This window comes from Camarhynchus parvulus, chromosome 2 (assembly GCF_901933205.1).
Source record: "Camarhynchus parvulus chromosome 2, STF_HiC, whole genome shotgun sequence".
Classification (NCBI taxonomy): domain Eukaryota; kingdom Metazoa; phylum Chordata; class Aves; order Passeriformes; family Thraupidae; genus Camarhynchus; species Camarhynchus parvulus.
In genome coordinates this window covers 30389605-30416751 of record NC_044572.1, presented here as the reverse complement: position 1 = coordinate 30416751, position 27147 = coordinate 30389605, and the positions used below count along the sequence as shown (strand labels likewise).

At 37.6% G+C, this 27147-nt stretch overlaps 1 protein-coding gene across 3 annotated transcripts in view; it reads right to left on the bottom strand.

Annotated features, from left to right (window-relative positions):
- The window catches only part of HDAC9 (histone deacetylase 9), a 275826-nt gene extending 248979 nt beyond the window's left edge, over positions 1 to 26847 (bottom strand). For 2 of the 3 annotated variants that reach the window (XM_030971826.1, XM_030971824.1), the window contains exon 1: positions 26664 to 26846. In XM_030971826.1, the coding sequence (XP_030827686.1) occupies positions 26664 to 26769 (106 nt within the window). In that variant the 5' untranslated portion in view covers positions 26770 to 26846. Of the gene's footprint in view, positions 1 to 26663 lie in introns of all 3 variants that reach the window. The other variant, XM_030971825.1, reaches the window with a different exon arrangement.
- Positions 26848 to 27147: the final 300 nt, after the last annotated feature.

The following is a 27147-nucleotide window of genomic DNA, read 5'->3' as shown; positions in this document are numbered from 1 at the left end:
GTATTTTTATGTGCCAATTTCAGGTCCTGGATTTTCTTCCAAGGACACTGGAAAGTCATTTCACAGAGATCAATAACAAAGACAGTGTATTTTGACTGGCATCAACAATCAGGTTAAATTCATAATGGTGTTCAAGTGATGAAGATCTCAAGATTACTACCAATCCCCTGAGCTAACCATGCATTCCTCTAAAATGAATTTACTAACTCTGCCTAAAACTCATTCACATTGCTCACTTTGGCACTATTTTCAGCAGTTTGCTTTACATTATGAGCAACTTCTAGAGAAATTCTTCCTGGATGTCTTATTGACTAGACAGCACACCTGTATAAATTCAAGCCAGGTCTTTGCATTAGCCATGATCTTAAACTGCTGACTGGCAGAGATCCCATTCCTCTTCTTTGAGAGTGCTATATGCAGGGTGCCTCTTTAAATTCTATTTAGCCTTCTTTCTTTTAAGCTATGTAGGCTGTTCATATCCTTTGTACTACAAATAGAACAGATACAGTTAATTGAAGGCATCCCTGCTGCTGAATTTAGCCTGCTAGTCTGGTAGTCTGAAACTTCAGAGGAAGTTCCTATAACACAGAATTAAAGGCTACTTTAATTTCCTCTGACCCCATTACAGACCAAAACTTTTTGATGGAAAGGGGTTTTTTTTTTTGATACAATAGGAAGAAGCAGTTTTACCCTTCCAGCAATATGCCTCTAGCACTCATATCAAGCAGAAGCTGGATATCTTACTGGTATATAAACACCAGCTTACAGGAATTGTATCAGGATGCAAAAAACTAGAAGGAATAGTTTCATTTTTAAAAACTAGGACTTTTAATTCACTTGAAGCAACACACAGATAATATATTAGAATTTGTGGCGGGTTTTAAAAAGTTTTAGTTCCTTAAAAGACCTTGGATGAACAGTCAGGTGTCAGCAGTCATTTGCCTTCCAAGTGTTTTTGAGACTCCTAAGGTCCTTCTCATACAATTTTCTTTATGCTTCAATAATTTTTGAAATGTGCATCTTAAGTGATGAAGAAACTGCAGTGTTTAAGTGCTATTTTACCACAATCAGAACTGTTAAAAAAAACCAAAGCTCTTCTCTTGCTTTTACACCTAGAGAAGGAATTCCTATAAACTTCTGTTTCCATAGGGACTGTTAAAAGGTGGTAAATGTAGAGCTCTTCTGTAAGTGCTCAGAATACACTGGAAATGTGCAGGCACAACACTAGTTGTTGGAAAAATAGTGCTTTCTTTGGTACTGCTTCATTTATGTGCAGCCACTATTTACCAGATTGAACCACCCTATCTTACACAGCTTACTCCTTCCTGAGAAAACAGGAGGTAGTGCTAGTGAGCCTGCTAGAATACACAATAGACCAAATAACCTCAAAAGCTGCAGAAGGAATTTACCTTAAAAAGTTTGGTACTACTTTTCTTGAAAAGCATACTTTAATGCTACTTTGAAGTATTTCAATACATCTTTAAGTAGCAGGGTATTCAGAAGCCCATGATCCTGATAACACTGTTTCCATTTTAAACTCTATCCTACTTAGAATTTCTATTGCTCTGATGTTTTTTTCTCTTAAGTAAGAGTGAATTTCAAGGTCTTGACCTCTTTTCTCAACTGTTCTTGCAAATTTGAGAGAAATTTTTGAGATTGGGACTGGAAATACACAGCCATTTTGTGATTCTGGATTATTTTCTTTTGCTTCAATTGTTTAATATGCTTCTGGAAATATTATTTTCTTGAGTCATTAAACTGTAAACTGCACTGGTGTCTTTCAGGAATTGAGGAACACCATGGGAAAAATTATAAATTACCAAATTTTTTCATTTAAAAATACACTTTCCCTGAATGACCATTAATTACTTCCTACATAAATTTCCTAAATAATTACATATACACAACATTTGTATAGGTGAGCCTGAGCAAGGTTGATGAATTTGAGGTGATTTAAGAAAGCAGACCTCAAAAAGGTCTCATGCAAGTTTGCCTCTGAAGTCATGAACTGCAAACATTTTTGAGAAGAGGGGAAAAACAACCTCCTAGAGCCACATAACCACATAAGACGCAAATGATAGCACAGCAGTCCCTACAAACACTACACTCTTCCTGGCTGAGCCATACAAAGCTGGGCCCCAGTTTGAGGATTTAGGACACACTAGTCAGCTAGCACACTTCACCCAGAAATGTGCAGAGGAAGGGACTGTAATTAAGGGCTCTAAAGAAAACCCCTTCTTTCAGAAGAAATGCATACACATTTCAGTGATTTCTTTCTTCATGGATAACCAAATACATTTAGGTGCACAATGCCTTGAACATAAACTGTGGGGATTTGTTGTCTGTTGGCCTCTGGCACCACTGCCAGTCTTGGATGGACCCAGAAAACCAAAAGAACAAAACAAACCAAGGCACTCTAGGGAATTTCTAACTGTGCTGTGACTCTGGGATGGGGTGGGTATATTTTCTTATAATGAGGGCTGAATATTAGTCACATCTTTGAATGTTATTCAACACTGCAGATATTGTTGATAAAACAGAATACTTGCTGTACTACAAGGACATTTATAGAAAAATTAGCACAGATGGGGTGAAATTATAAATATGTTGTCTGGACATCTGTGTCATTTATACTGAAAAACCTAAAATGAATGATAATTATCCACATTTAGTGGAGCAAATGAGGAAAGCTTATTCACTGTGTAAATAATACAGTACTTTGGCCCCCCTCCAGCAAAACTATATGGGCAAAAAAATCCTAAGGCTTGCATTGAATACTGATTCTTATCTAGGCCCAAAGCAGCACTGGCTTTCCTCCATGCTGAATCCATGAGAAGAGTAGGATCAGTTGACAAAAACACACTGGATTGCATCTCAGTATTTCATACACTTACGTACAAGCACAGAAAGCTGAATGATTAAGCTTTTAACTATTCCTATTAATTTATAAAGATTCAACAAATTCATACAAGGCAATAAGAAACCCCAGAAAAGAGTCCGAGGTCTTTTAATAATATTAGCTAACCCACGCTGTCTTAACTCCAAATTATGCATTGGTTTTCAGTTCACTAGTGGTGCTCTCAAATCTGCATTTTTCATGAGGATAGCCAGGTTTTCTTCTAGTATTTATTACTCTCCCAAAGTGTTTTCTGCAGCTGTAAAGTTACATAATACTCAAAATAGGGTGGAAAGACTTCCTTAGGACTTTACTGTTTATCGTGCATTGGGTTCAAGTGTACTTTCAGTTATAAGTATTTTATTTATCATTAAGGGTTATGTGTCCTTTGAGCTCAATTGTTTATTTCAGAAATGGCAATAAGAAAAATGACAGGTGTTCATTTCAAATATAACTCACTCCCCCAAGACAGCAGTTTTCCTATGGATGGTGTGTGGCATCCATTATAATGGCTTGTTCTCATCTAATTGAATTCTAGATTGTTATTTTTGTCAAAAACAAAGGTTTTCTGTGTTCCTAAAATAATTAGGCCTGATTGCAAATCAAATTATCTAATTTCAAAAGCTTGTTTCCCTCTCTGAAATGCCCATTACCGACAGACTACAGATGACTAAGACTTGTGTCATCCGTGACTTTATTAGGAGAATATTCTAAGTCCTTCACTTTCCCTGTAATCAGAACTATAATTTCTGCAGGTTATTTTAAGATCAAGCTACAGCTAAAGCAGGAAACTCAATTTTATTCTGAGCTCCAGACATGTCGACACAGCAAAGCAGGGCTTCAGTTTTATAGGCTATCTTCTTACATAAAGCCTAACACTGGTATTAAATTCAAGTTCTCTGTGAGATACACCATGCTGACTACTATCAGACAGCTCTCTATTTGTGGAATGAAGTGTGGCACAAATGTTTGTTTTGATAATCTGTTTATAAGCTGCCCTTGTAGAAACAATACAGGCTCAGTATGGCCACGTCCTTCTCTCTCTCTCATTTATTTTTAAATGGATAAGGAAAACAATCCTGGACCCAAATGCAAGAGAAGAGATAACCTAACAGCAGCGATGTGCCCTCGAGTTACCTAACAGCAAGCGCAGAGCACATGTTTCCATTTAACTCTGCAGCTTCGTTAGTGGTATTTGTTTCAGTAAAATTCCAGTAACTTACAGAATTAATCCTATGGAGATTCTTAATTCTGCTAAGACAGTTAATCATGATGTAAGCTGTTACACTAACTGTATAAAGAAGGTGAAAACACCCTTCACCCTTAAAATGGGAAAAATATAACTTGAAAATGAAAAGACATTTTAACAAAAGCTTTGGGAGGACATGCAACACATTTTGTAAAACTAACGTGTGATGAAATGTAAAAGCGACACTGCATCCATGAGGTTTTCTTGAGGCTGTGGAAAAAATAGAACACTGTTAGTATTCCACTATTTTTCAACAGCCTAAAGTGGGCCTCACAGCTAAAATGTCATCTCACATTTGATTTTCTATTGCCAGAATATAACTTAATTAACTCTTTTTTGCCCATTTGATGTTTTTAACTCACTAGAAAATAATTCCTTTAATGTCTTCTCATCTTCCTCAAAAAGGGCTTGAGGTTGCAGAAAGTAGTGTGTAGGTGGAGGTAACTGATTGATACTATAAGCAATGTTCCTTTCTTTCCATTCTCACTTTCTCATTTTTCCCCACTAAAGAAGCCTGTCTCCCACCTTGTTCTCTCTCTTAACCTTTAGTGTCTTTCCCACTGACTTTCCATTCTGCACTGACTACTACAAAGTACACAAAAAGGAGCTGATGCAAACAGAACTGCTTATGAATTCCAACTGCTCTTCCCAGTTAGAATCCACCCAAACATTGTCCTGCCTCTCTTTCTACCTTTCATACCTGTGGTTTATTACCATTGGGAAGAGCAAAACAGACCAAATTTATCACTGCTTCTATTATTATTTCTACTGTGGTTGTTAATATTATTATAATTGCTATTAATAAATACTTTCATACTACTAAAGTTTTACAAACTAATAACTAGTTTATGCCCCAGTGGAAAGTTACCTGAATGAGAAAGGGAGGGAAAGAACAAAATGCAGCTTCTTTCTCCCCATGTCTCTTATTTTTCCTTTGCAGCTCAGAAGGTGTAATTATCATAAGGCATCAAGACTAGTTTACATCATGAATTCAAATTGGTGATGACTGTTGAAATAATTCCTTTGAAATTACAATGAAAATAAAATTCTAAGCACATGGGGTATAAATACATGAATTAATTCCCCAAGTCAAGAATTACTCCAACTATAGTTTATATAAAGGATTTGTCAGTCTGATTGCTTTACTTTCAAAGAGTAGCATTGTCCATAAATGAAGCTGACCTGTCTAAAGCTATGAGACATCCCTGTAGTCCAAATATCAGGGAGAAAATTTAGTATAAATTTTATAAAATAGGTTATTTGGGTTATAAAATAGCTTATTTGTGTGCTTAAGTTAGATGTAGAATTATATATTATATTGATTCCATGCTTGTTGTCTAGAATAGTCACTCTTATGTCACTGCCATTACAGGAATCTCTGTGCCAATGTAAACATTTCAAGGATGAGCAAATGAAAGAGTGAGCCAAGGCTCTTCCACATATCAACAAATCATATACTTGGCTAATAAGAGGCCTTGACTTCATTACATTTGGTTAATGATTTCAGTAGGTCATCAGAGAATTTAGAGGGGTGAATTTAATCTGGTAACTTCATTGCACAGTTCAATTTAATTCAGAAAGCAAAGCAGCTTTGAACAGTGACTGCAACAGAACACCTGTGGCTGTAAAGCAAATGGATTTTGTTACTCCTGGCACGAGCATCACTAGTAAGGAACATTTCACTGAGTTTCCACTCACACTCATTTGAATGAGTACATTCCTGGCTCCAGGTAAGCCACGTGTAAGCCCAAAGCTTTGATGTTCTGCATGGAACTAAGGAGACAGAGAAGTTTTAAAAAAGACAAATGAACCAACAAAAACTAGCTAAGCAAAATCTCTTTATCCTTATCCCTCCTCAACACCTTAACATCTATATTTGCTAGACTAAGTGTTTTGGCTGCAAGAAAGCCAAAGATCTCTCCATAGCATTCAGGGAGAGGGTACAGAGAAGTGTCAGCTTGGTGTGTTCTGGAGGAGCACTGAAGCACTCTGAGTTCCTCTGCTCTGCCTTACTGCAAAAATGACTGCTGAGCTCCAGAGGAAGATTTTGAGGGTCCAGCTGCCATTAATTAGGGATTCCAAGATGTATAAACAGTATTTACATCTTTGTAATGCAGACAACTGTCATTTTATTTACTAAAGTAGAAAAATTTTCTACCTATCAGAACTCCATATATAGTGAACCTCTGTTTCTCTGTTCTCCTGAAACAGTTACAAACACAGCCAGTACACTGAAAACTGAGCTGATTAACTGGGGAGAGCTGACAGTAAATAATTTCCCCATGACTGTTTGAAAATTTTCACCAAAGACTCAGAGGAGAAACATTATAGCTTCCTCCTTCTCCTTTCCTCCCTTCCTCATTCACTCCACTTCAGCATTACCCTGTTCATTGCAGCTCTGTCCAGGCTGTTATCAGCTGATAACTGACAGATATTATACTTAAACTGCTGTTTTTTTCATTCTTGTTGAAACTTAGGAAGCTACCAAGAAATGCCGCTGAGAGATTAGAACTTTCTAATTCCTGGGTTCTTGCAGAACGAATAAGAAATGTGGTAGTCACCCCAAAAACACAGGAAGGACAGTTTTTGTTATCCTGAGGTAGCAGGTGTGGGATAAACCCATGGCCATTGCAATCAAAGTGTACAGTGTTTGGCAAACTTCATATCATGGTGAATGCTTTCTCTCCCTTCTTTAACTTCTAGGAGCTCACTGGGACAGGTGTGTGAATTTCACCCATCTGCACTAGTAGCTTAGTTCTGACATATCCCAAGTTGAAATTTTGCAAGTTTCATAAGCTCGAAGATTCTTTTTAGGTGTTTTTACTCTATTGCCAGATAATTATGGATTCAAATGCAAAGTATCCATAGACATTTAAATAATTTACCCAAAGATATTCTAAAACAAAGGAGAACATGTGAATGTATACAGAGTGATACTATTTGTATCCAGGATATTTCTGAAATTGTAACAGTGAGTCAGCAAAACAACAGCTTGAATGTTGGAGAAAAGCCACTAGAAACAAAGAAGTAGCACTAAAGATAGTTCACAAGAACTGACAGTATTTCTCAGAAATATTATAGCACCAACTTGGTTTGTATCAGTTGCTCACTCTCAGCAATTTTTAGCTGAACAGGCTTTAGCAAAATCCAAAGGACTGATATGCTGGAAGAAAATGCTATGACTCTGAGAAATCATATATAACACTTTCACAAAGACAGACAGAGGGCTCAGGTAATTATTCCTTGCCTATAGTGAAGCTCAATTCACTCTGCATCAAGATAAAAAAAATCTTTTACCTCACAAAAATATACTGCTTTTTAAAGATGAATAAATGAATGAAATATTTTTATATTAAATACTTTACTAAAATTCTAGTCAGACTAAAAAATTAAGCCCCAAACCCTGCCTTAAATAACAGTTGTATCTAAAGCAAGCATGCTGAAACCTCACGCCCTTATTTTTTTAATGAGGGCACCATGAATTCACAGATATTCAGTATGCTTGTATTTTAAATGTTTGCTTTAGTTCCTACCCATAACACAGCAACAACAACCCCTTATGTTTCACAGAAGGTGTTGTGTGAATATACTCATATTTAGAAAAGTTCTATAAAGCGGGCTCAGGAAGAAATTAATAAACTTAGCATCCTGAGCAGGGTACAAATAGTGTGAAGTTAATAATGCCTGTAGCCAGGCATGAAACCATGAAGTTATGGAAATATTTTCATCTTTCATCCACTATGGTCATAGATGAAAGTTCTCTAAGAAGAAAATGCGATGAGATTACACAGCTCCTAATTCTACTGACTTCTTGCACTTTGTCCTTTCTCATGTCCTTTATTCACTCTTTATCACTTCCATCCAAGCTGTCCCTGGATCCTATCCTTCACACCTTCCATCCAGCCCCATCCTTCCCAACCTGTTCCATCTTCCCCATGGTTCTCAACCAGACCCGGCCTCCTTGGCTGATCAGTCAGTTCCTTCCTATTCAGTTTTCTTTTTTTCCCTTCTCTCCCTTATGCTTCCAGTTTCCAACTGGCCTTTCATCAAAGTCTACTTGTAACCATGCTTGGTGATGGAGGTGGAGGGGTCTGCAAGACAAGCTGAGGGATGCAACAACAAGGTCCTGCCTTTGCTTGAGGCACCTGGAATTGCACCAGGGCCACTTTTAGCTGCTCTGCCTTCAAAACCAAGATCAATGAAAAGGACAAGAACACAACATGCTAATTGAAGACAGAAGACCTTGACACAAAGTAAAACTTGATCTGCAATTTAAATTTGGCCAACAAAAATAGATTCACACAGTGAAAATGAAAATTCGTCTTTCAGCCACAAGTATCACATGCCAAGTTCCTGATCTAAAGCACAAGAGCATCAGAGTTTCATGCTCTAGAATAAGGCAGGTAGAACTTTTCAAGGACAGAATGATTTATTTTTGTCTAGCTCCTGTCTCAAAAATGGTTGAAAAGTTTCAGCCAAAAATAACAGGAGGGAAAAAAAAAAGAAGTCACATTTTAGCAGACAGTTGAATAGCATTGTCAGAAGCTTCACAAATATTTACTGCTATTTCCTACAAAAGTATAAATGCTGGTAGCACATCAAAGTAGTCTGAAAATCCCAAAGATACACTGGTTTAAAAGTAAGACTTAAAAATTTTGACCACCACTACAATGAGGATTCTGCTCTATTCTGGTATAAAATGTGGCATAAATAGACAAGGAAAAAATATCTGAACAGTAAGAATGAAAGAGTTACCAGCAATAAAAGAAAAGAGTTACTAGTTCTTTCATACTAAAGATGGTTAAAAATAAAAGATAACAAAACTTAAGGGACTTGATAATCATTTTACCTTGCTATCCTAAAATGCATTTTCCCTTGCCTGTTGAAAAGCTTGAGTAATCCAGTTCCAGGTAAAAGAACACTAGTTTACTCAGCTTAAGGTCTCATACAAACTTGTGAGTCCTGTCATTTCATAACACTAAAATAATTTCACTAAGTTCTTTGTGAGCATGAAACCAGAATTTCATTTCCTCTCCTACCTAAGGTAGTTCCTCAAAAAATTTGCCTCTGCTTTAAGGCATATAACTTTTATAAAGCACTTTCAATGGCTCCAATCAAGTTTAAGTTGGTGATGAACATCCAACCAAGTTACCAATGTCACTGGATAAAGACCTTATTAATTTGAAATCTTGAATACTTATGGCCACAAAAAACTTTTCAACTTGCTAAGTTAAAGCTCTAGAGACATTTATTATGACAGCTGAAATGTAAAACTTCATTGTTTTTTCATAGCCATTGTAATCATTCTTAGAAAGTAATCATTAAAAAGTGATTACATAGTCTTTTAATTTCACCTAAATTTTTAATCATAAGGAACTTTTCCTTGATCTGATTCTTCCAGAATCAGTCAGCAAAAGGTCTTCTTTATAACAGATTTATGGGGTGAAGTCCAGGTATAATACACACATATTGGTGAAAGAAGGTATGGGTATCTAAGCGTCAGAGCTTTACACATAAGGTATCTGCCTTCTTGGATCAGAACCCAAAGATTCAGCAGCTTGCTGTTTAGCTTAAAGTGCTAAACAGGCATAACACAGTATTTTATTAATAGCTTTACTTATCAAGAACTTATTTTCAGACTTATAAAATTGAGTCAAGTCTGTCCCTCTCCCCACCATGATCTCTGGGTGCCCTGGGGCTCATGCCAATGGCACGATCCCACTGCAGTAATGAAACTGGGACAACAGCTTTCATTTACTTCCCTGCTCACTTATAGCCAAGGAGCTTCAGCAGGAGGGAGCTCAGCAAAGCCTTACTGCCTGTATCACTTTCTCACTTCTCAAGCAAAAACAAACGGCAGTGTAGGCACAGGTGCCAGGAAAAAAATGCATAAGAATATATAGTTTTGCAGAGGCCTCAGCCTCAGCTGTGCACGGCAGCCCTGGGGCCTCCATTCTAAAGATAAAATATTTCCTGAAAGACTGAAGAACATCAGCATGTGATTTTGTTCTTTCTATAATAAGTAAGAATAATACTTAATTTCATGCTTCCCTTTTCAAGTTCACAAAAGTATGTAAGCCTTCACAGATGCGTAACATTTGCTTTTGGCCCACGTACAAGCAAATGAAACTTCAAATCAGAGAGTAACTTTTTCTGAATATTTTTCCATATATAAAGACAAGCAATTGAAAGAAAATGGCAATTTAATTCCAGACTTTACCAACTGGCATCAGATATAAATTAAGACCCTTAATTTTGGAGCAGCAACATACGTTTAGATTTTGGACAAGTTGGATATTTATTCATGTTACTTATTCATGGTTGGACACTTATTCATGACACATTCACTGTGAATAAGTAATAAACATTTTTGCATTATTTTGCCAAATAGAAGTCAAATTTCAAAGTGGACAGGAACTGACACCCATCTACTAAACAGACAGTTTTTCTATACATTTTACCAAGCAAACAAACATGCCCTAAGAAACACCGTGAGAAAATGACTATTACCAGTATAATTGAGAGTTGTTCACATTTTCTCACAAATTATCCAAGTAATTTGAATTAATGCCACAATCTGCATAGACAAAATGTAAATAATTTTGTCCCAAATCATAAATTATTTTCTATTCTTTTTTTTTTCTCATTTGGTGATTTCTCCTCTCAGAAAACATTTCATCGTGATAAGGCAGAATCCAAGGCTTCCAAAGGTCTTGTGATTAAATTCATAGCTTTGCATGAATGGAGAAAGAACAAAGGGAAAATGACAACAGAAATCAAAATTAAGAAAAAAGTTAACTTAATTTTATTTAACTTTGAAAAAGTCAGTAGGAACTAGGAAACTGTCAGTCAAGAAGATAAAATAAAGTGAGAAGGACTTTTACAGTGTAAGACAGATGCCTCTTGGCAGAAAAATATATTAAAGTATTTATGGACAGTGCATTCAAAACATAACAAATATTAAATACTGAAATGTGACACTATGCATGCCAAATAACTAGACTTTTCATCATAGTGCCATTTTCACTCATTGAAAATCTGATGGACTGCAGATTGCTTTCTTTATTCTTTCATCTGAAAAATCAAAGTAAGCATGCAAGTGCCATCTTAATAATCTTGGGAAATTAAAAGTAAGATTTTCTTAATTTAATTTAGTCCACTCCAATTTTCAACAGGCCTCAAGGTTATTTTAATGCATAGGGGCCTCATAACTAACATAAATCCTACGCACATAAGATACTCTTCAGGCCAAAGAATCCCAAACCAGACAGATTATTAACACTTTCACCTTATTTCCTTCATGATGGGAGAACATTTGTTTGTACAAGGACCACTGTGTAGCTCTCATCATGTCCCAACACTACTAAGTTTTTCTGACAGAATAAAGCAATGCAATTCAGGGAAGACCAAGCAGAAACACCAGGTAGCTCTGTTGTCAACTATATGGGTCGTCTTGAAGAGAAAACCATGAGAAACACCTTCTATGGCACATGAGCTGCAACCTCCCCAAGGAAAAAAAAAAACAGACTCAAAGGTGACAGAGGAAAAGATCATGAAAAGCCATGTAAAGAAAGAAAAACTAAGCAATCCAATATTTTACACAGACTGCAAACATACAACTCTGTGCTGAAGTTTTTATAAATTAAACCAGATCTCTTGTTCCCTAGAAGTCTAGGAAAGCTGGATTTTTCCCAAAGCACATTTGTTTCATCTAAGTGAAATTATCGGTACCCAGACAATTGTCAATATTCAGACACTGGCATGTACAATCCAAAGGCCACAGAGTGAAACAAGGCAAATTGCTCCCGGAGGTAACTGGCGCGTGCTCTGCAGAGGTGACACGCGATTACCACTGATTCACAAGCTACAACAAACATTCTCTTAAAAACATATCTCAAATCCAGGAAGACCACAGGTCTTTCTAACAGCACCGTACTTCCAGAGCCACCTTGCATGTGGGGCACACCAGATTTCAAAGGCTGCCCTCTGAGTGACAAGTTATTCTTCTGGTGCTGTCATCTAGCCAAGAGGGAACATGGGTATGAGTGTGGCACAAAAGGGATGACAAAAAGAGGTGGTAGGTATAAAATCAAATTCTGTCCCCTACCATACAGGATCTTCATTTTTTATCTCTATTATCCACACGAAATAATATTATTAATTACCTGATTAAGACACATTTTTCAAAGCTGCAAAAATTACCAGCTAAGAGGTACAGAGGGAAGACAGGGAAAAGAGCTAAATATTGACTAAATGCCTGAGAAATTTAAGACACGTGTTCTGAGCTATTATACACTGAACCCAATCCAATAATAGTTAAAAACCTCAGGCTCAGGTGTGCTTAAAAGCCTGTAATTCAAGAGGAGACCCTGCCTGATTTAACAGCAGTGGGAATGTCTAGTAATGTTAACAATGCAAGAGTATAAGGCTATTGAGTATGACATCCTGGGCAGGAATGAGTAGACATTATATTCCTCTTCTTGCAAAAATACAGACACTTATTGAAGCTGTGCATGCCAAACACGTCTATATTACTTGATCAATATTAACTCAGACAATATTTTGTATGGATATTGCACATAATAACTAAAACTATAAGTCCCTCAAAACTATTATTGCCCAGTGGATTACAAGCTAGACAAGCAGAGGTAAAAACAGCTGTCATATTAATTTAACAATGCAACACTTTGGTTTTTTGTATTGTTCTCATGACATACAAAAGCCTACTGAGCACTGAAAAAGCCACAGTAAGTTAGACCAAGAAAGTGATATGTCATTTGTAGAAGTCCAAATATACCTGTGCAGTTTATCTCCTTTACTCAATTGATTTCCCTCTTTCTCTCACTTACATACTCTTCAGCATATTTGACATCACCTTGAAAGAACGGCAGTTTTTCAAGTCTCCTGCATTGTCCCTGATGACACGTGTGATATGACTTCTTTTAGCTGGGTTACATTGAAACAATCTCATCCAAAATTTTTAAATTGAAAAGTAAAATTCCCACCATTATGAAGCCCCTCAGACATTGAAATAAAGGAGGAACCAAGAAAACCATTTCAAGTGATGACTTAGGTTAGAACCATATTGTTTTGAGAGGTCTATAGCAGTAAGCAATGGGATAGTTACAACACTCTAATTCATGCTGGGGTTTGTGCCACGTCTCCTCCTTCTTAATTCTGTCCTGGCTGTATCAAGAGCTCACTTTGCACCATGCCAGCACCCAACCTACATAAGCCATTGCCTGCTAGTGAAATCAGCAGTACCCAGCAAATGCTCCACGTTCTGACACCATCATGTACAATTCAAGGAAGCTGTTTTGCCTACCCAGCAACTTGAGGTTACAGTGTTCAACAGCCACCATCTCATCCAGGGACTGTTGAGAACAGAGGATTTCTTCCTTCAGTCCAGAACAAATTACAAGAAGAAACTCCACCACTTTGATGAAAACAATACAGATTTAAATTCAACTAATAAATTAGGTTATAATTGAATAATAACATTTTTTACTCTTAATCTGTTTAAAGATGCTCAATAATCTTGGAAGGAATGTTCATGAGAAATTAACACATACCATGAAATGTGAGCATTATAAAATGCAACAGGTAAGAAAACAGAAAAAAACACTTGCATCACTAAGTCTAGCCCTGTGAATTTTGTAACACAACCCCTCTACAAGTAATTTTAATCTGTAGCCAAATAGCTGCAGTTGGTGCTTCTGCTTCAGCCTCCTACCTCAGTTATTTATGTCTCTGCTCTCCATAGCTCTTACTGAGACAAAAAAGTTTTAACATCTAAACTATTCTTTTCTTTGCTTCAGGCTACTATTCCATGCTTTACCATATTTTGAGAACAAATAATTCCCTTCCTTCATTTATATTATTACCTTGAAGTTATTTATAGCCAGTGCCCACGTCCCTTGAGCTCTCTGTTATAGGCTATAAATATAGCTCCCTTAATCCCTTTTCATATGTTTTATCCTCTAGTATTTATATCAGATTTGTAATCTTTATATTTTCTTCTCATTTTAAACTCTTTGTACCACAGCTACAGACAGGATTGCATATAAGTGGTGAAACAAACAAAAAAAATGTTCATTTTAAATATGATCTGTTTATACTGCTATAATTGTGAACACATGAGTGATGGTTGAAATGCATAAACTACTGTAATTGTTTTAATCTCCCAATATTTTTAAAATTAGTTATTTTGAATTTAAAATTTCTAATGTCTTTTATTAGCAAAAATTATTCTAGCCAAATGAGAGCCATGTATGTAATTCTAAAAGAAAAAAAGGGAAAGAGATATTTTTTCCTCGTATTTTCTTCAAGAAACTATATCCCCCATTAACAACCACAACTGAGCCAATTTCTGTTTAAACTTGATTTGTTTTAATCTTAGACATTTAGGGAACAAATTAAGTTTGATGCAAACTGATTTTTTAAGATGCAGTTATGAGCTTTGAATTCTAATTGCATGCATACTTTGAAATACAAAAGCATAAAATATTCTTTCAAAGGGTTACCAATATGGTGACTGAAAAAGGGCCTGGATTTTACTGGGGCTGTGACACTTGGTACCAGTGAAGAATCTGGTCCACAGACTTATCTGGACTTGCAAAACATTCTTCATAAGGTGTCTCACGGGAATTTGTGTCCTGTTCTGTAACTTTATGTGAAGTTACAGGAACTCTATACCTGATCAGAAATGGTTTTAAAGATGAATAGCAGAAGGGAAATAAATATTCTTTTTTGAATTTCAGAAAAGGCTGATAGTGCAGTGAGGCAACAGTCATTTCTATTTTAATAGAGGTCTGGAAAGAAGAATAATGGAAAAAAGATTGATTGGGTTAAAACCACAGATGAAACAAATCTCTTCAGGATATTTCATGGAAGGCTCTGAGGAATGCCAGAGGTCCTAATAAAGCTTTGTGATATGGAAACAAAATACAAGAGTTCACTCATTTTTTGCATGTGCACAGTAATTTCTACTGGGAGGAATGAGCTGAATATACCTTACTGTGCTTCATTAACCTTAATATAACCTTTAAAACAGATGGCTGTCATTGCAGACAGCTCAGTGACAACATGTGGTCAATGTACAGCAAGATCCAAAACTCGGAAGCGCTGAAAGCAGGATAAAAGTAAGTTTCCATATTCATCAATGAGGCTTTGCCATTGGGATTATTCCAGTTCTGTTATCCCATCTCAAAGGAAGCCATGCCAGAAACAGGAAAACACTAATTGGATTTAAGATGATTAAGAGCTTGGGAAGACTTCCATAAGTAGAAAGAGTCTGATTTTCATTTGTGCTACTATGCTTTTTCTGCATGGAACACATACTATTTATATCCACCTAAACATCCATCCATCTATACTGGAAGAGGAAAACCATATTAGAAATGAGAATTATTTGCATAACTACGGGCCTTCTGGGGAGTGCAAGTAAGGGTTACATAAAAACAAAGTAGATTTAGCGCAGAACTGTAAGATTAATGTGTACAGCCTTCCTCCTGCAGAAAGTAACTACTGTCTTTCAGGTAGACATTTTAATTGCATTCAGAATCATGAAGTTTAAGCATCTGACCATGTTATCTAAGGAGAAAGATGAGTTTTCTTCTCTTTACTGAGGGTTTGGACAATTCGTCAAACACCACCTCCTGAGAGCTGGACACAACATGTTATTTCCGACATGATTGTCACTAACTAATGCTTCTAGTTCCCCCCACTGGGGGCACAGTTTGTGGCTGTCACCAGTTCAGATGCACAGACTTTCACAGCAAAGCAACAGCAGTGAAAAATTTCTCTCCTTTCAGATCTGGCATCTTCTACTCTGGGTGTTACTGTGGAGAGCTCAGTTGTTTTGAAGGGTTCTGATCCAAAAAAATGTCTGTACAGCCTTGTGCCAGCCATGAGACTCAAACTGTGTCTTCAATTTGAAACTGCACTCAGTAAGAAATTTATAGCAACAACTGGGAAAATTATATGGTCCTTTTGATCTGTGTTTGCTAACATGTCAGCCTGTCAGTTAGTTATTTTGTGGTTTTGGTTTACATTGGGAAGTATTTGATAACAGTACCTAAGCAGCAACCAGGAAACAGCATCAGACAAGGGAAAATTTTTCTCCCATAACTTGAATTCTACCGATTTTCAGATTGTCTAGGAAATCTAAGGACATACAAAAGCACACTTAAGCTACAAAACTAGAAGACAGAAGGGACTCCAGGGGGAGAATGTTTGGAAAACATTTTCTTCACAAATAAAGAATGGACCAGAAATTGAGTGCAAGAGTGATGAAGGTCTTCCTGGAACAGACACTGCACTGGTACTGATACAGCTTTGAGATGAAGACAGCTACTGGTTCCAGTATATTCAGTTTTGGTTCAGGTTGCTAAGGTAAACAGAGATATAATACTCTACTTAATGCAAAACAATGTACATTTTTAGCGTATTTTCCTTTCACTTCAACAGATAAAATGTACCCTGTGGATGATGAAAGGTAAGTTATTGACAGCTTCACAGGGACAAAATTAGCAGAAATTATACTTAATGGTAAAGTGCTATGTAGTTCACTGGAGTTTAACAACGTGTTAATTAAGTGTGAAATTTTAGGCTCTGTCCGGCAAAATGCTAAGAGAAGCAAGGTGAAATCTCCAGAAGATTTCCCAGGTAGCAGGTTAAATATATTTTTTAGGCCACTGTATGCCATAGCTAAAGCTGAGAGGAGTGGTTGTTCCTCCCTTCCCCACTTGTCCCTCTGACCCCAAGGATGATTGATGCCCTCCTTCCCCACACTGCAGCACCCACTGCAGTGGCACAGGGGCCTGGGGGTCATGTTTTTAACCAACATCAGCTCTTCATTCCACCAGCCCCAATGGACACATGAATACCTGTGCTGGTACAAGTGATGTGACTGTCCAGCAGAAGAATGAAGACCCAGAGAAAAGGAAGAAAGGAAGAGTCCAGATTTCTACACTCAGTCATGTCTTTCTGAGTCTGCAGGACAACACTGAAGACTATTTGGCTGCTAATGTTTTAAAATCAGCCATGCACCTAGATCTCCTAAGCACTACCAGGAGAGACCTGTAATAGTATTCCCTAGAAGAAATAACAAAGACAGGTCCTTAAGAATGAGTTTCTGAGGTCTTGGGAACAAACATGTGCTGCTGCACACCTCTGGGTATCTGCAGATGAAGAACAGCAGACCCAGATGAGGAGGTTTATGGAATGTGCCTCTGGTGGGCTACTAGGCCTGCAGAAGGAAAACCACCTTGCCTCAGGCATTCATTCAAGCCTACCCCAGAGTTCCCAAAATGTTTAGTTTTTACAGGTTTTCATATAGCCATACCAGAGTGTCCTCGGTGAAGAGAGGCAGAGTAAGACTGGTGATAAGGCTATATATTTTTATATATATATATCTTTGTAAATGCATACCAGTGACAAGTAGATATGCATGACCAGTAACCAGAGAGAGGCAGTCTTTCTTAGATAATATTTAAAAGTTTTATCCCAAGGGTAATTTTCTTCTAAATATTCCCATTTCTAACCATATATTTTCTAAACAAAATAGCTGTGTCAATATTAGAATCCTTAATCATTCATAGCATCACCATTACTTAGTTCAGTTACATTAGCACTCCTTTATTTCTTTGCCTATGTCCTTTTGGTTTTGGCATTTGTTAGTAAGTTCTCCAGATGCCCCATTATCACCCTGTATACACTGGCACAAGAAGAAAAAGAACAAACAAATCAGAAAATCAGCACAGAGCTCAGAAAATTGCCTACTAGGTCAAGAAGAAAAGGCAGGACAGGAATGGTGCAGCTGACACAGGGATGGAAAATTTTGGCAAAGCTCTGCTGAGATTGTTCTGCAGGTTCTCCAGGAAAGCTGAGCTACTTTGGAGGGAAAGAGTTCAGGATGGTGAGATGCAGCAGAATTTGCAGTATGTGCATAAACAAAATCTGTGTCCTATACTGCTCCCTTTCACAAACCTCATTCTCAGACCAAGAAAACAGAAAAAGAATGTCTACAATGGCAAGAGAAATCCCTGAATACTAGCTTATGTGTCATTACAAGAGTAACACAGCTCTGGGTTGTTTTTAAAAACAACCTGGGTTGTTGATTCTAAAATACTCATACTTTCCCATGTATTCTTTATTATGGCATTAGAGATTTCTTTGACAGAAACTTCTCTCATCTCAGTTGATTTCTTTCTTAACTGTTTCCAACTATATTTTTACTGTGTTCATGGACAGTTAGAACCGTGCTTCAAAATCCCCTGGTTTCCACCTCCCACATAGTTCTCTTACATCTTCAGAGCCTTTCCCACCCTCCCTCACAACAGCATTTTAACATAGGAAGTGCTTGTATAGCTCATTTCTGCCCTACTACTCCATTTATAAAATTCCCTCATAATTTCTTCCAACCTTTCTCTTCTGCCAGTCCTTCCTTCATACTCCTTGAGAAAATCTAAGTAAAACTTACTATATCCTATGGAATTATTACTGTGATAACTACTGACAATACTTAATAGAAACAATAAAGTTTTCTTCATCTTCTGAAATAGATCCTGTAGGAAAAAACAGTGACAGCACATAAAAGGATACAAACTTCCAGATGTGTGCATGGGAACGAGTGGATGCCTCCTTGGAGTCTGGAGCAGTTTTGGGCATACACATGACACAGGCTGGAGAGCTACTAGATAAAGGTAAAATGCTCTCCTGAATTTAGGTCTCACTAGATTTCAGCAGCTGCTGTGCAGGGATTTTTAGGAGGAGCCTTCTGAAGCATCCTAGAAATTTCTATATAATCCTTTAACATTATGTGCCTACATGAAATAAATATATGCTAATATAAAGACAGTAAAATTACGAATACTGATGATTTTCCTTTTGCTATTTCTAACACCATTCTGTGCCTCATACTAATTCCATCACTATTTATGTTAGCATAAAGTCTCAAAAAATCTAGGTATTTTACTTTATGATTCTTTGTTATATTGCAACACATATTCTTTTAAGCACTTCAGAACTTCAAGGTCAAATTCAAATTAGAATATAAAAAATTTGAAGAGTCCAGGAGTTTTACATTTTTCTGTCTGTAAAAAAAAGACTTCACAAGGCTTAGGAAAAATACACATTTTCAACCAGGATATTTATCTAGAGATCAAGCAAGTGGATGTAGAAAAGTAAGAACTTACTTTCTCTGCAAAAATTGGAATTATAAGCAGGTAAATAAAAAGGCCAACACTAACATTTTACTAAATGAGTACAAAACTCCAAAAAGAGTCTCTATGTAAGATTAAGCACTAACAGTCTGTTTTCCCTGCTTTCTCTCATTTTGTTGCTGCACAACACCAACAAGGAGGTGGCCTTGGGCACCAAGAAAGAAAAAGGAAACTTGGATTAAGAACAGAACAATTGGGGGAAATTATTAAATTAACATTAAGCCTGCTCATTATTCCATTCCAGACTTCACTGAAATTGAATAACTGTGGTTCCTCCCTGTGGCATGCATACCTTTGACCACAGGGATCATGAAAGAGGAACAATAGTCTTTGATTGTAAAAACATGATTTATATTTGGCATTTTCAAAGAATTCATTCTGTTACTTCTCTTGTCTCCCTTTGATGATATTCAGTCTTATTACTAGGAAGAACATGTTATCATTAGAATAAAGCAACCTGCATTTTTAGCATATTCATCTGCAAAAGGCCTGAACTCTTGGAGCTTATCATGTTTGTATGCTCCACAAGCTGGAAGGAGTTTACAACCATGAGACATCAAACAAATAAAACAGATGTGTTGGCTATGCTCAGATTGTACTAAATGCCAAAGTACCTTTACAGTCATGCAGAGAACTGCCAGGCTGACAAAAAAAAAATGAGCTGCTTATTATATAATGGGAGTTAAAGCAGCACTGGTTCAACCATGCAGAGGCTTCGACCGATTTTGCAAACCTTTTTACACCAGTAACATTTTAAAGTAGAACAAATCAGGTGCCCCCTGATTACACAAAAAATCTGCATGAAGACAGAAACATGCCATTTATTTAGAGCAGAAAGCTAAAAGAGATGGGATTCATTAGATAATTATAATCCTTTAATATTTCCATTTTTTGTCAGCTGCCTGCTTCTCGAGCAACAACTGCAGGCAGAGGCTGCACTGACACCCAGCTGAAGATCTGCTACTTTCCTATTTTTGCTGCTCTTTGCTAAACTGCCACTAAAAGCTAAAAGCTTCCTCCTAGTTATGCACATACAAACACAAAAATCCCCGGCCAACTGCCTTAGGAGAGAACAAGCCTTACTGTGTTCTTGAACAACAACTCTGCTTTAGGTTTAAAGTTTTTCTACTGAGAAGAAATGTTTGTGTAGCAATCATGAAGAACACTCTAATAAAATTTGTCCATTTACTGAAGCTTCCTGTTATGTCTTGTGAAAATCACACAGGAGGCTACTTGTACAGCAGATATCACTTTTATGTAACAAAACTAGTTGGGTCCATTTTGGAGGAGCTTTGTGCATATGTGACATGTTCACACTGAACATGGAGCTTGACAGAGCCGACCTCTAAAAATAGCACCTGGTTATCCTTGCTGTCATCAGCAGCCACAAGCTCATCTCAGCTCTGTCATTTGGTGCATCAATCTGGCACCCCTCTCCCTCCTCCAGAACAGACAGAAGTAGTGGTACCCTGAGGTATCTTGTTGTAGGAGAGGTAAGATGTTTGCATCTGCTGCGAGCACACATTTTAAACAATATCCCCGCCCCTCATCAGGCAGTTATCATGTTGTTTTGGCAGCAGGAAGGAATCTGTGGTTTTTCTTGAATGTTGCTCTTCTTTATTTAAACTACCAGAAATAAAGCAAAAATGACAGAATGCTCTGTCTATAAATAATCATTCCGGTGTACAGTTATATTAGGAGGTAACTCAGATGGCATGATAACGCCTAACAGGCTAATCTTAGACCTGTAATGCCATAAGATGAAAATAACTAGGCTAAGAATAACTGACCCAGAGGAGTCAGCCTGTTAAAGAGATCCACAGAACAGGGCATTTTAGATTTTCATGTGTTTAACAATATCTGCCGACTGGTTTCTTTATGGTATTTTTTACCCAGCATGTAAAACTCTTACCCCCCAGCAGCAGTTGGGAAAGGTTAAAATGCAACAACATCTGAAATCTCCCCCATCATCAAAACCTGAAATGAATGTGCATATTTTGCAGGCTATCTATCTATTCTGCTTTCTCCCAGCTATTGGTTTCTCTGCAAAGACAGTGCAGAAGAGAGGGGCTGGGCAGTCAGCACAGAAACATGGGTCTGGCAGTAGAAGAATTACAGGCGTTCCACATATCGAGTGCAACCTTAATGAACTAAATGTATTCTGCTCATAGTTTTGTAGAAGAGAAGACTGACTGGGGCTGTGTGTTTGAGTGCAGCGCAAACCAATACATGTTATAAAGCCAAACAGCTAAAGCACTAAACAACTGAAATAAAAAGCTGTTTTCCAATAAAGAGATTTAGTTCAACACACTGCAGAGAGGGAGCTAGTGTCCTAGCACCAGTACTAGAGGACATCTGTACTAAATGCAGTGTTTAATGGTCTCTGAAAAGCACCGAAAGGGGTTTTGAAGTAATGTTTTGCATAGTTTTTTATTTACTTTCCAGCTTTTCTAACTTGCTATTCTTGTCAGTCTTGTACTTTGAATTTCAGGCTTTTCTCACAACCTATAAATATACCTCCTAATATAAATCAAGAACATCAGCTAATCACATAGCATCAGAAACTACAACTGGAATAAAAAAAAAACAGAACAAAAGTAGGAAAAGGCAATGTTATAGCATTAGTTCTTACAGCATTAGACACATGAAATTGGAAACATCGGTCTGTATTCAATGTCATCTCAAATACAAAACAGAAAAAGCAGCTTACTTCCATTTTCCCATGGTTTTGTTCAACTGAATTCACAACCAAAGTTTTGCCCAGCATACATTGCAGGGCAAAGCCTCTACTCAAAATCAGTGAGATTGTAACTACACATGACCTGCAGGTCTACGTTGCTTGTTTCTTCTCAGTTTGTATTAATTGTATATGGCTAAGGCCTTACACTTCCCTAGCAATTAATTGAAATACTTCTGCTATTACTACGAAGAACCAGATTATCGTATACCTTGTCTTTACAAAAGGCATGGAAAAAGCCAATCTGTTTGTTATCCAAAACTTCCCTATACTGAATTTCCACACTCAATTTTTTCATTAGTCTGACAAGAACCACAAAACTCAGCACATCTATTCTCATTCTTTCTGCTCTCTCCAAAGTGTTACTGCCTGAAACACCATAAATGAAACATTTGGTATCTGTAAGAAGTTTATGTTACCTGATTGAGATACACAAATATGTCAAATTTTTAATGAGTATCAGAGCAAAACTTTAAATTAACTTGCTTTCTGCAGGTTCTCCACAGAAAAAGGTGAGCAAGTAAAGGTTCTGTTCAGGAAAAAAAAAAAGAAGAAAAATATGGGAGGGCAAATATCAAAGAACTTTCCCTGAAGGCAATATAAATCCATGAGTAAAGCAAACCCCATGTATACAAGGTCATGCAGACATATGATAGAGACAACATAGAGGACACACTGTGCACACTGGGGTTTACTGAGGGAAGATTGCTCATGAGCTCCTGCCAACCCACGTACAGCACGATGCATGCAGCAGTAATTCTGTCATTTATATTCAAGTGACACAGTTTACATTTCCTGACTGGCGCAGAGAATAAACATTCACTACATCCACTTGCGACACCTGTGAAATTGAAGGTATTTTACAAGCCTGTAGGTAGGTGAAGCCAATCAAATTAATCATTCTGAACCGCTACATCCCCTCTAGAATAGTTTTGCTCTATCGATTCCTGGTCCTGACAGGTATCATTTACTGTGTTTCACAGAAGGATAAGCTGACATAAGCAGGATTGTGTAACTTGCTCAGGTCACCTGTCAACCCATTGACAAGCCAAGCTTTAAGCTCACTATCTCCTTGAACTCTTGATTTTTCAGCAGAACAGCTTTGGGCAGGAAGCAGAGGATGTCTTATCCAATAAAAACCACGGTGGAATTCAGGCAGGGTACTTCAAGACTGTACATCAAGATATGGCCAGTGGGGAAGACTTAACAACCTTACCCTTTGAAAAACCAGCGCTGTCTATTAAATCACCAAAAGCTGGCATTACTACCTGAAGTCCCACATCTACAGATACCAGGACTGGGTAGGTCCTTCCTTCTCCTTCACGCAACTACCATCTATTTAAGAAATGTAGTCCTGCATCGCTTATTTATTAACTACATTTTAATGAGTGCTTTTCCCATGGACTGTGCTGCACCAAATGCTTTTTTGCAAGGACTTTCAGTTTATTACTTGTGCTGTGAAAAGATCAGAGGCCATGAGCCAGAGGCTGAATGTTAGGATCCACTGTGGCATTGCACACACATGGAAATTGAGTCTTTTTTGTGTAAAGTAAAAGGGACAGAATAGATAAATAATTCCAGGTAAATAAGAGGCTTTAGACCCCAGATTTGTTTTGCAAATGTGAAGTTAAAATAACTATGGTACCAAATAAGAATACATCAACATAATTTTCTCATATAAAGATGCACAGCACTTGCTGCTGCATTTTAGAGCAACAGTACCATATGGGAGAATTTAGTTCAGTCTTCTAAAGACAGCTGAAACTGCTCTCTGCAGTAAGGTGTAGGTGTCTGCAAATTACACAGCTTCTTAGTCAGCGCCGATCTAGATTGCTCCATTCATAATTAGACTTTTGATTGGTACCTATCCAGATCATCTCATTCATAGTATGACTTACAAGCAAGGATGGAGGCAGACAGGCAAGGCAGTAATTGAGGGAATACCAGGAGAACTGATTCTCATGTCTAAAGTATTTCCCATGCCTGCTCTTGTCAGAAATTTCTTAGACATTTTGCTTTGCAAATCAAATCCATTGGCCAGCGAACTTGTCCTCTTTGAGGGACCTCTGCAGCCCAGCTTAAAATCAGTTGCATAATATGTGTGCATTGTATCTGGATACCAGCAAACCTAAAAATCTGACTGTTGTTGTCTGTTTTAAGTTATTCTTGAAGTCTTTGGAGCAAGCACATCAAGGGCGCAAAGCACAAACTTTTATGGATCTGTTATTTTCTTAACTACATGCTGAGTATAAATCACACACATTTAAGCAAAGACAACTTTAAAGTAAGAGCATTGTGAAAAGGAAAATTCAAATGACTGTTTCTGGCTTCTCCAAATGCTAGTGCATACTGTCATACCCTAGCTATTTCTTTCTTCCCTACATGCATCATAAATGGAAAGAATGAAAAGTTACCAGAACTGATCCTGCAAGATGCTGAACATGCGGGAGATGGAGGTAACCAAGAGCAGCACCAGGCTTTGAGGTTTCATTGACATGAACTGAAACTGCAGACTATGTATAATGTCAACTACTTGTAGTCTAACTGCATATTTTAAAGGCCAACTGAAACACAGAGGAATATTTCATGTTTCACAGAATAAATATATACTTAAACATCTTTTATCTGGACAATGTTATTGAATAAGCTTTTGTAGGGATTGTTTTTAGTCTAAGCCCCCCCTCTTACTCTACTTGGCACTACAGGGGAAATTGTGTATGTTATATGGACTTACCTAATGTACTATCAGATACAAATCAACAGTTATATGATATTCTTATTTCCAATGAAGACAAACAGAGCTATAAACTTACAGAAAATCACCTTATTTTCTTGAGTTTCAAATGAAAAAATTGCTATTATATTATTTGGCAGTTAAAGGGTAGCACAGTGAGATAAACCCCCAAAATTTTCACTTCTGAACCATTTATTTCAACTTGACTTGGTACTAAAAAAAACCCAACAACAACAGCAAAAAACAAAGTAGGGAGAGGACACAATCGGCCTTATCTCTAACCAATTTAAAAGTACTGGACACCTGTTGAGCTGTTCAGGAAAACTAAGGAAATGCAATGAAGCAAAGCAACAATTCTTGAACAAGAGGTTGACACTGTAGATGGCTTTGCAGAAGAACTGTAACACTTCCAGGAAAGCTTTTGCTCTTACCCATAGTCTTTGCTAGAGCTTTGCCGTTCATAGTTATAAATGTGCCTTCACCTGATTTGTGTCCCTCACAAAGAAGCTGAAATTGATGATCAACAACCTAAAATTGCATGTAAGAATGGAGCACAAGTAGAACTTTTAGCTCTTTTTCTACAAAGCAGGAAAATAAACAGTTTTAAAAAAACAAACAGACATAGGCTTAACAGGTGTACTGAAAGAGGTAATATGCGAAGAGAGGTATGGTCTACACATATAATTGTCTTTAGAAATTGAGGTCATTCAACTTTTGGGAAAGAAAAGGAAAAAGAAAAAAAGAAAAAGAAAAAGGAAAAGAAAAAGAAAAAGAAAAATAAAAAGAAAAAATAAAAAAGAAAAAAGAAAAAGAAAAAGGCAAAGGGGGCACAACTAAGACTAAAATACACGCAAATAATTAATCCCGTATCACACATATGGATCTTCTACAAAACTAACACTTCCTTAAAAACAAAGTAAGAAACCTAGGTTTAAATAGATGTAAACTGAAAAACACTGTGCCTTAATATACAAGAGTTTCATCCCAATAAAAACTGTACTGGAATTAACTTTAGGAGAGAATAGGCAAGGGTAGACAACCTGAAATGTTGACATTTTTAGCCCATCTAAATTGAAAGGCAATGATTCTTCCAAGTTAATTTATCCTCAGTAGCAAGTCTCAAACACAGCTAGGAAGGCAACTAGAAAACACAGGGGTAGCTGTGAGGAAACATACATGAGGAAACATGCAGTGTTCTTTCTGAGCAGCTTTGAAATACCTTCATGAAAAAACACATCCGATTTACATCTCAGTGAGTCGTTACCTGTAACTAGCATTGCCAGGTTCACAAATATTTTTAAAGGAACAAAATAAACCATGCAGTTTAAAGACATTTTGCAGTAGCACTGTGATGAAAAGAGAAAGGTATTGGTATAAAGCCCCCTTTATATGCAAACTAGAGAAAAGGAAACTCACAGAAAGAGCAAACCCTGTTTACAACAGACATATGACTAGAATTGCTTATGAGGGGCTCTAAATGCAGCCTCCTGACAAGGTCTGTCTGAGGGAGCCTCTTCCTGTGAGCAAGCCTCTACCATGAGCCCCATTTTGCAATCACGCAACAAAACAAACAAGGAAACCCAAACTCGACTTCAGTTGTGAGCATGTTGCTGCGTCTGGAAAGCAGCAGACCAAAGGAGACAAACTCCTCGCAAAAGCAGCAGCAGCTGCAATCTAAAATACTTCCAGAATTATATAACAACAACTTGGATAAAGCCCACAAAAATCAAGTCATTTCTTGAAAGGAAGGGTGTTTACTTGTCATGCTAGGCTGTACGTTCCGGGTCAGCCACTCAAGTCTAAGGCACGGAGCTGTCTCTTACCTGAGCTGATCATACTGTGCATTCTTTGCTGAGCCAAGAGCTGTTCACGTCCAGAAACCCCATCTGAGGAAAAACACGATTCACTCTCGTAAATTGTCTGCAGCATATTCCAACTGGTCTGCACTTCAGCTACACAAGAGATTCATCACTGCACTTGCACATAGGCGTCGGGCACGACCCTCTGCGGTCCTACCTCCTTCAGCGAGGGTCGTAAGATAATATGCTTCAGCAATTAGCAGTGTTTAAGCATTTGCACAAGTATCTGTGAGGAGAAGGAAAAGCCCAAATCCGCCGTCGGCAGCCCCCGCCCGCAGGAAGGGAGCCGTGAGCGTGCGGGGGGCTGAGCGCTGCCGAGTTGGAGCAGTTGCGTTCGGGCAGCCAGCGGCAGGTGGAAGAAGAAATGAAGAAATATCTCTGCGCTTTGGGCTTCCTGGCAGGGCGGGGAGGGGGGGGGAACTGCCTCTAACAAACCATCAAACCGAGT